At 36.1% G+C, this 10341-nt stretch overlaps 1 protein-coding gene across 1 annotated transcript in view; it reads right to left on the bottom strand.

The window, feature by feature from the left end:
• LOC107285237 (vitellogenin-2) overlaps positions 1–9418 on the bottom strand; it is a 13293-nt gene extending 3875 nt beyond the window's left edge. Inside the window, exons 1-15 of the mRNA XM_015813410.1 lie at positions 9379–9418; positions 9224–9244; positions 7604–7624; positions 6581–6601; positions 5777–5925; positions 4255–4500; positions 3529–3696; positions 3212–3357; positions 2386–2407; positions 2167–2280; positions 1901–2052; positions 1546–1723; positions 1292–1414; positions 846–1049; positions 196–413 (exon numbers count right to left, since the gene is read on the bottom strand). Of these exons, the coding sequence (XP_015668896.1) occupies positions 196–413; positions 846–1049; positions 1292–1414; positions 1546–1723; positions 1901–2052; positions 2167–2280; positions 2386–2407; positions 3212–3357; positions 3529–3696; positions 4255–4500; positions 5777–5925; positions 6581–6601; positions 7604–7624; positions 9224–9244; positions 9379–9418 (1823 nt within the window). The remainder of the gene's footprint in view (positions 1–195; positions 414–845; positions 1050–1291; positions 1415–1545; positions 1724–1900; positions 2053–2166; positions 2281–2385; positions 2408–3211; positions 3358–3528; positions 3697–4254; positions 4501–5776; positions 5926–6580; positions 6602–7603; positions 7625–9223; positions 9245–9378) is intronic.
• Positions 9419–10341: the final 923 nt, after the last annotated feature.

Here is a 10341-nt window from a genome sequence, read left to right as displayed (position 1 = left end):
TCCTTTATCCATGCTTACTTTTCCCTTACTTTTTGCTTATGTCAGAAATAAATCTCTCGAATGCAAACTGTGGCTGCTGCTAAAAATTAAGTCGTCCCATAAGCTATTATAAGAAAAACTTTAGGTCTATAATAGATAAAACATATCTATATCTATATCTAATATAATACCTAGTCTAAGTGTCTCTCTACTTACAAGGTGTAATGCATGGGGTCCAAGATCTTTGTTATGGACTTGAAGTGAGAGTAGACAAAACTGACAATATGCACATTCTCCTCATAGAGCATTGCGTGGGCCATGGCTATTACTATAGGCAGAGGAGGAGCACTGTCTAGGAGGACAATGGAAGCCATTATTCGGACAGCCTCACAACGTGAAACATCCATAAAGATCTGAAGAAGAAAACCTTGAACCTAGAGGAAGGAAGAAACAAATGAATTTGGAGCTCAGCTAATAGACATAAAAACAATCAGTGGGAATATTGCTAATGATTTTTGTAAGGATGTGCTTTCTGTGACTTATAGGATGGCCAAATAACCCCAAATATGGCTCCTATGATTCTATTGTGGTTGAGCCTTTGAGTGGAGAATTCCTTTGTGGTCTGCTTTTCTTTGGTATACAGTGACTAACTACTTTCTCTCTTTTTTTCTATCTATGGATCCCATTTAAGCTACCACCAATTCCAGAAATTGCTGTAAAGATTCTTCTGCAATGTGATTTCGGCAATCATTTGACAGAAGCTCAAACATTCACCTGGGTTACAAAGTTTGTGCAATTACCTGAAAGCAAATCAAGGCTTTATGCTTTTTACCTACTCTTAAAAAGACATGTCTTCGGCCACTTACCTTTGTAGGATCCTGCTGGCTGATTTGCCCCAGGGTCTGAACTGCAGTGACCTGGATGCGTTCAGGATATTTAGGAGACTCACACAGAAGTTTCACTTGTTTCAGGCTGATGATCTGACCTGCATTGGCAATAGCTTTCAGAGCTAATACAATCTTGTTTTCTTCTTTTTCCCGAATTGCCTCAACTAGGAGGTTGTGGAGAGGCTATAAAAAATAAATAAAGAAATAAGCAAACAAACAGGTTATGGGTCTGTGCACTCATATGCATGTATTTTAACCTCTGTATCCAAATAGTCTGTGTTGCTTTCTGCCAGGATGCATGTGTACTCTAAAAACCCGTGTTCTTTTGTTTCAATATCTATATATATATCAAGATCTAGCTCTAGACCGGCATTGGCAATAGCTATAATATAGATCTAGATCTATAGATAGAATTAGCCACATACCTCAAGCAATTTAGGATGACAAGTTCGAGAAGTGGAACATTGCTTGTTCACCATACTCCCATATGCCAGATAAGCCATTTTTCCAAGGATAGATGTTTTGTCGGGGATTTTGGCAAGTATTTCCTGTTGGGAAGAAAAGAAAATTGTTCTTATTGTTTAGGAGAACATTATAATCTAGGGTCATTAAGCTTCCTATGTAGATTTTGAAAAACATTTTATACTGCCATAAAAACAATGATGTAACATATACTCACTGCTGTCACTCTAGCAGTTTCCTCCATTCTGTTAATATCAGTGTTGGCAAAATGGAAGGTTGTGGGAAGAAGCCAAATCATATCATAATATGTCAGTTCTCCACTGACTACTTTGTCCTTGATGAACTTCACTGTGATCAAATTACCCACATGGCCACATGAAATCAATAGGACTCTTCTGCAATGAATAGAAGAACACATTCTTTAAAATATCATGAATTCTCCACTAATGGTGAAATGGTTTCTGGTTGATTTTTCCATGAATCTTAATATAATTCCTCTGGAAGAACAAGATTTGAGGTTTCAGGAGATTAAAGTAAAAGCTAGTATGCAATATACAAGTCAGCCAACATACCTAGCAACAGGAAGTCTTGAAAACTTATTGTAGAGAGTATTCAGATCGTTATATGATACACGTTGTATGAGTCGGACCAACACTATAATCTTGGTGGAAACTATTTTATCCTGGAATTGCCAACGCACTGAGTCTTGCAAGAGTTCCTCAGCCTGTCCAAGGAAAAATCAAGAAGAGCATGTATTCATTCCAACTGCCAAGATAGTGGTGTTTTCTGTTTGGCTTAGAAAATGTTAAATTGTTCGCTATTTCAAATATTTTTCTACCTGTTGTACAGGATCTCTGTTGAGATTATCCAACACAGGCAAAAACAGAGTTTTGGAAATCTCATAACGAATAGTGGTTGCTTCAAGCTCTCCTTGTTGCTGCTGCTGCTGCTGCTGCTGCTGTTGTTGTTGTTGTTGCTGCTGCTGCTGCTGTTGCTGCTGCTGCTGTTGTTGCTGCTGCTGCTGCTGTTGCTGCTGCTGTCCTTGCTCAGGTCTCACTTCTCTCAAGAACAACAATTGCCTGGAAGAAAACAAAACACACCCACATTTATGACTAAATCATAAGAAATGTGGGCTCACCCATTTGAAACACTGCAGGATTGTTCCAGTAAATCAGAAGAAGGTAACTAGAGATAAGAGATAAGCCAAGAAAAATGCACTGCTATTCAAAGACTTGGACTTGTCCTCACATTGGATAAAAGAAACATATTCGAGCCATTTCTATTTGCCATTTTCTAAAAGTTTGTCATTTGAATTTCCAACATTGTAGCATTCATCCCTAAATGTAAGGCTAATGGATTAGATTCCATAGGAAATTGTGACTTTTGTGAGGTTTTTCTGCAAATCAGATTAATTGCCAGGTTATGATCAGTATTATCACACCTAAGATGTTTTTGCCATTGTCAATTAAACAAATATAATCGTTGGCAAAGTCCTTGAGAGCTAATGTTATCCTTCCTCGAATTTAAGGCCGTAAAAATGAAGTTCCTCTTCTTTTATTCTGAAAATGAAAAGTGGTGTAGGCCAAGGTATATTTGCTGGATTGGTTTCCATTTCCATGCAGCCCTGGATTTGCTGGTAGATTACTGGAGTTTAGTGCAGAATGGAGAAGCACAGAGCTATTGAAGGTCCATTCTAAACTTAGAAATGCCTTTCAATGCATGGAGAAGGTGGACTAAAACAGGGGTCTGCAGCCTATGCTGGCTGAGGAATTCTGGGAGCTGAAGTCCACAAGTCTTAAAGTTGTCAAGGTTGCAGACCCTGGACTAAAAGGCAAAGGAGACTGAACATACTGCAAAATAGTTTTTTTGATGTTGCTACTTACTCAGCTTTCATATATCCAGTACTACCTTCTCCGTCTAGAGGAAAGTCATATATTTGTTCAGCCTTGGCTTGAGTGATCAGATCTCCGTTACCGTCACGCTTCACTTTGGTGACTATGGCAGACGCGCCTTGAACAAATTTCTCCCTCTAAACAACAAAAAGAGACATAGTTCATGAGTCCAGGTCCAGATCAGAACTGTAACCTAGGAAAAATGGGGGACTCACCTCCCCTCATGTCCCAGTTCAGGATCTCATATTTGTAGTATGCAGAAGGAAAGACCTCCATTAAAGCTAAGAGAAAATATAGAGCCCTCTTACTTGTAAGCAGTTGAGAGGCTTGAAAAGCTGGAGGTAGGGGATTCCAACATTCAGCATAACCTTTTGTTTGCAGTTGTTCAGGTCCCTGAATTTGTGAATCATGTAGCCGTCATTCTTTTTCTCCTCATAGAAAACATATCTGGTGTTGCACTCGCCTTCAAGTCCTTCCTGTCAATATTGAGAAACTCAGTTTGTACAAGAACATGGAAACTCACATTCCCAATGAGAGTCAAAGGAAGGGATTTGCAGCAGGTTTAAATAAAATTAGGTGCATTAAAAATGGCTACACCTTAGGGGCATCATTTTTTCCCTCCTTTATCTGTTCTTTTACATTCTATTCATTTACTGACATTTTTCAAAAGCTAGCAGGAAATAGAAAAGAAGCCCTTGGGCATGAATAGCCACATATTTTAGGGAGAATAGCAATTGATACCTAAACCAATTGGTTCAAATCCTACCATCTAGAAGTCACTATTTCCTTATTCAGAAAAAAGGGTAAGGAAAGTAGAAAATTAAAAGAGCAGTCTAATATGCTTTGAAATCACATTGGTCAGGAAGGTAGGAGACATTCAATTCTTCATATGTTAATAGATTCGAAACACTGTCAACTTTGGACAATATGCCACAGATGTTTTTTAGCCTAATGTAAATTGTGAAGAAAGGAGGTATTCTACTGCAGTAAAGTAAAGCCTGGAAAGATGAAAAAAATATGAAAAGAAGCCTAACCTCCAGTACTTCAAACTCTCTCTGGTACCGTGCTGTGTAAACGAACAAGTACATGAAGCCTTTGTAAACATTCCTGCAAAGTGGATCTGCATTCTTTGATATACGGATGGAGCCAAATCTCCCATTGTAGGTGACATAGACTATAAACTTCTGACAGTCAAGGAGCTGTTTAAATTCCCTTCGTGGGTCTGACAAGGAACTTTTTGGGTGGTATCCAACAGCATCTTGTAATCTCATATTCCTAAACTAAAAACAAAATGGAGGGTGGAAAGCATGAAAAGAAGCAATTGTTAAGTTTTGTAGGTACCAGTAAGAGAGATTAAAAATTGTTCATTTGGAAGGGGTAGTGCTTTTTCCCCCCATTACAAAATGTATTTTAAATACAAATAGGAAGCAAATAAAAAATGCACTAATATTATTTTACTGAGCTGCTATTCTCCCCGCTTTTTTAAAAAAAGAAAGACGATTTCTGCACTAGCCAATCACAGTAACATTCAACCGTAAAAAGCCTGTTCCTGTTAATAATTAATTGTCATAGTGATGTAAACCAGCAGAGCCTCTTATCCGATTTACAATTGACCTCATGCCTACTGTTCTCATGATGCCATGGGAAGATACTGATGTACTGACGAGTACTTCCTCCCATTGACCAATAAGGGAGTATAATTGTCCATCAAACAGCATCTCACACCTGTCATGATTTCATATGGCACTAGTTTTTGCAGTGTGGAAAAGAAAATTATCATTCACTGGGAGGAAGAGCTGCAAAATCACCTAGATCTATTTTCAAAAGGCTAACGAAGTGGTGTCATGTCCCCAGGTCATCTCTATCCCAGTGGGAAGAAGAGCAGGAGACAAGACATACAAAAATTCCAGGCCACAGGAAGCTGCTTGCTCCCTAGCTTCAGCTTTAGTATTGCGGTTATTCTGCAATATTTCCCACTGCATAAAGACCCAGAGCACCAACACCCACAGAAGTAACGTCAGGTCCATCCTAGTTCAGCAGCTATTTGAAACACCTTCACTAACTACATTTTAGTTTGTGGAACACAAATTTAAAATTCCATTATGTCTCAGTTTTATAATCACACTTGTTCTTAGGAGTATAATGTACTTATGAATGAATAGTTTAAGATTGCTTGAATTTTTAACTGCAGACAAAGTATTGAAGCTTAAGTATCATTTTTCCCTTAGCCTATTGTACAGAAAATGTTAGGTCTAAGAATGAATGTACATTACTGTACAGTATCAAGTAAACATTCTTCTCTCTATGGAGTCTGTTTTATCTGCTTGCTATGGAGTTATTTGCACCTTTCCAATGTGAAGCCTACTTTACTCGCTGAGAAGCCAAAACAAAGCTGGCAATCTCTTTGCATTTTGTGATACAAAGCTTAGCTCTTTGTATCAATCTGTGGTCCATATATGTGAATATTTCTTGCATGAATGTACAGTATAGTTTCCCTTCAACTGAATGGGCTTAAGGGTGACTGAAAGGAACTTTATCCTTAGAGGAAAAGCTTACCTGAATCATATGCTCTGATGGACCTGGTGTGATCACTGCATCAGTTGCTAGCCTTAGAAGGGCCTTTCCATAACCTTGGTCTTCAACTCCACTTTCAAACGTGACGCTGTAATTGTATATCAATGTTTTTCCAGCAGGAAATTCTGGTTCTAGAAATAGAAACAAACATTTATGCTGTGTTCAATAAAGAAGACATTTATATTAGGCTACAGGTTTTAACTGAGTAAATTCCATGATTATTAAACTAACACTAATGGGACAATTGTAGGATATTTTCATTAAAGCCTTACTGTTTATATATGACAATTTGGGGCCTCTTTATGAGTTGCTGTGCAAATCACAAAAGGGAACAAAAAGAATGTATTCCATTTGAGCAGATTGCTATTAATTTTGTGCATTGAATAATCATTTACCTGTATTTTTCAAAAAAGAACCCCAAAATATAGATCAATATTATATAATTTTGACCACTAAGTAAGATTTAAATGAAGAATTTATTTTTTACGACTCATGTGTCTTACCCAAAACAGCTAATGCTCTTTCCTTTACCCAGCAGTGACAGCCAAAATGTCATTTTAATATGCTGATATAAATATAAATACAAATATACTTACTGATGTCAACATTTTCAGTTCCTAGATTAAAAAAAAGGAAAATTGTTGAGTTCGATAGTAGAATAAAACAATAGAATATACATTCTCTTATTTAAAATATCCAAATGAGAATTGCAATGTTATGTTTTATTATACGATCATCTTCTAACACAAGTATACTGATGAGTTGTCTTATTATCATTAGACTTACCAGGTTCAGGATTCTGGGTTTCTGTTGGACACAAATGCAATATTTAGTGAATATAATAACATTCTGAACTACTTTTATTGTAAAAAATATACAAGTGGGAATTGCAACATAGTTCTACTGGTCTGTTCAAGATTCCAGTCTCCTAGGGACCCCCTCTTTCAGGATATTTTACCTCCCACTATTTCCAAGTTTTTTGTCATCCAAACGTCAAGTTGTCTGACTATGTCTTATCTTTCCCTCTCCTACACAAATTGTGTGGCGTTTTCCCTTTGGCAGGAATAGGTCTTTCTGCAAATCATGGCAGTCCTTTGATACCATCCTTATCTTTTTTAGTGCTCCACACAGTCTCTGTCTCACCACCAGCCATTCGTTTTTAAGAGTGATTACATAAACCACATTCTGGGCAGTATATTCATATTTGTACCAGGAAAACACTTTAGTAACAATGTTGCCAAGTGCAGAAAATCACGAGTCTATGCAGTTCAAATGCATATATAGGTTTATTGCAAGCTTAAGCTCTCTACAAGAATCTGAACTACTAACAGTCAAAGCATATTAGCAGTAGATAAGAGTCAATGGAATTTAAGGTGAGCTGGACTTAGATCTCCTGTGAGTATGAAGGGATTCAAGACCGATGATATGTTTTATCCCTCTCTCAGGCTCATCCTGGTCATCTCCTACAAATGCTAATCCATTGCTTACATACTGTAAAGGCTAAATCATTAGCCAGACTCATTACTAAATTAACTAAAGTACTTGAAAACCAGGGAGGCCATTTTAAATTTTCAAGGTTCTCATTTAAGAGTACACCTGTTTTGATGTATCATTGTTTCCTTTAAACAGTGAACTGTTGCATATTAAATCACATCTGTTTCATGCTTCCCTTAGCAAGTAAAAAAGTAATTATATAATGCCTTGACTTTAAATGTGATGGTCCTTAAATGAGTATCAATTGATTAATTAACAGTTTTGTTTAATGTCATTTCAACAAGAGCTTAGGCTTGTTGTAATTGTTCAGCTTACTTGCTTGGGGCTTCTGGTTTCCTGGTAGAAAGAAAATGAACACATTATAATGTTAGTTTTAACAGTATAGCATATGTTTTATATGTAAAATATATTTGCAAAAAAAATCCTATATTGTATGCTGCTTAATGATAAAAAGTTGTTAATCCCACCAGAGTTCTCCAAGGCTGACAAGTTTCCACAAAGACTACTAAAATGTTCCATTTACAACCATTGCCTTTAATAAATACATAATAATCAGACTGACGTGTTTTAATTGTATAATTTGCTAAATAATTACATTGAAGTATAAGATAATCAGGCAGGTTTTTTTAATTAGCAGAATTGCAAATAAAGAGCACACTTCCTCCCCCAAGACTGACTGGTAGGAAGATTTTTCTCTCCTGCCGACAATCTGCTGATATTGCTGCCAAAACTGGTTCCTTGGCAGCATTGCTCCCTGGATTTAAATGGGGGCACTTAGGAATGACCCAACGTGAGTTTTGGATGGCCATGGATCCATCCAGGAGGAAACATCCAAGAAGTCACTGGTCTTTCATGCACCTTTTCTTCTTAGCATCTATTCTCTCTGTTTTTTTACTGCACTTTTTGAAGTTTTTGTTTTGCTTTGTTTTTTATCTTTAAAAGTTAACTGACTGGTTGAATGCTGATTTATTCAACCCACTGCTGGGTTTTATCTGGGTTTTTGTTTTTTTTTGCTTTTTGCTGTTTATGTATCTGGCTGTTTTCATTAATTCCTGCTTTTTCATAAGGAAAATCACAGTGTGTTCCTGGACAGTAAAAGCGCTTTTATTTGATTTACATTTTTATTGGATATTATCTTTTTTATCATTGTTTTTCCGGTTAACTATTTTGTCATTAATATAGTATATAGATGACAGGTTAATAACTTGCAAATAGAATTACTAGTATAGTAGTTTAAAATTCTTTAGGAATGTTTCTCAAGGGATGGGAAACTAATATTGTTTTGTTTCTTTCTTTGTTTCTTCAAAAAAATTGTCTTTTTATTTATTTTTTAATAAAAATAAATTTAAAAAAATAAAGAGCATACTTCTGTGTGCTTGAGTCTCCTTAAATTCTTGTCTAAGGACATGGAACAAAACTAGCTAATGGTTTTGACATATGAACTGACAATTGAATGACATGCAAGTCATTATAAATGTATAGAAGTTATTTTTATTTAACATGTACCTTCTAAAGGTTTTATTTTATATTATGTTAATGAAAATGTTTTATTTTTTTCAAGTGTTAATTCTATATTTGTACTGCACTTGATTATAACATTGTATATAAGGCTACAACTATTCATTCAAATTGATCAAAGCACATAACTTCTCTTTTGACTTACTGATTATTGATTATATTTAATATACTATTCTAGTGGCTCACAATGTTAGAGAAATATCTTGCAGAAGGATTATTGCTATTTTGCTAATGTGACAAGATAATAGTCCTACTCTTTGTAATATTTAATAGCAAGCACTAGCAGACTTGTGACTTATCTGCAAAAGCTAGTACATCACCCCTTTTTCAATGGTGGAAAAAATGTTGGTTCAAAAAACATGCATGGTATGAATCAGAAATAATATAAGATATATATATATATAATGTTAAACTTACGGGCTGGGAACTTCTCGGCAGCTGAGGAAAGAAATTCAAGAGATTACAATATGGACATAGTACGATGGAATCATCTTTTAGTTTAAATATATATATTTGACTAAACTACGCAAAATGTTACAATGGAGACATAGTAAAAAGAAAAGCATACTTACCCACAAGGGCCACTAGAAGAATTATGACGATTCCCTTCATGGTGAAGGTGAATGGAAACTCTCACCCAACTTGGGTATTTTATAGAGAGATGGGAAGCATCATGTGATCTGTGTCAACCAAGATTTTGCTGATTGCACATTTTTTAATCAGTTTCAGCAAACTTTTTTTTTGGACTACTGAACTGATCCTACTTTTAATCCTGGAGAGAAAAGAATCCTTTTTTTCCTCTCTTTTCCCATAAATATGCCCATATTTAAAGTTCACCATACATATATTGCTATGCTATTTTTGAATGTCATCAAATATGTCGTAAAAATATTTTTTTAAAGAGGGTTTATTTCCATTTTTTGCTTCTGGCTGATGGCCATTTGGGCAGTATTTTAGGGAATGAAAACTTTGCCCGGGTTATTTTGACCTAATGTATGATGCAAATATTTACTTAACAGATCATTGTGGGGAAAAGACACTGGTATCTTGCATAACATATGTAAGGTTAGTTGATGTATGAGGTTTTTTTCTTGTACAGGACAGTGCAATCCTATATGTCTTTTCTCTGAAGTAAGTCTCATGTATCTAGTGTATACATATAGAGAAATCCTATACAGGTAGTCCTCAACTTATAACCAAAATAAAGCCCAAAATTTCTGTTGCTAAGACAGTTGTGAAGTGAGTTTTGCTCCATTTTATGACCTTTCTTGCCACATTTGTTCAGTGAATCACTGCAGTTGTTAAGTTAGTAACACAGTTGTAAAGTGAATCTGGGCTTCCCCATTGGCTTTGCTTGTCAGACTGTCACAAAAGATAATCCCATGACCCAGGGATACTGTAGCCATCAAAAATATGAAGCAGTTGCCAAGAGCCCAAATGTTTATCACGTGACCATGGGGATGCTGCAGTGGCTTTATGGGTGAAAGAGGGCCATAAGTCACTTTTCCAGTGCTGTTTTAATTTTGAATGGTCAC

The sequence above is a fragment of the Protobothrops mucrosquamatus genome, unplaced genomic scaffold, assembly GCF_001527695.2.
Source record: "Protobothrops mucrosquamatus isolate PMUCROS unplaced genomic scaffold, P.Mucros_1.0 scaffold155, whole genome shotgun sequence".
Classification (NCBI taxonomy): domain Eukaryota; kingdom Metazoa; phylum Chordata; class Lepidosauria; order Squamata; family Viperidae; genus Protobothrops; species Protobothrops mucrosquamatus.
This window is presented reverse-complemented; position numbering and strand designations above follow the sequence as displayed.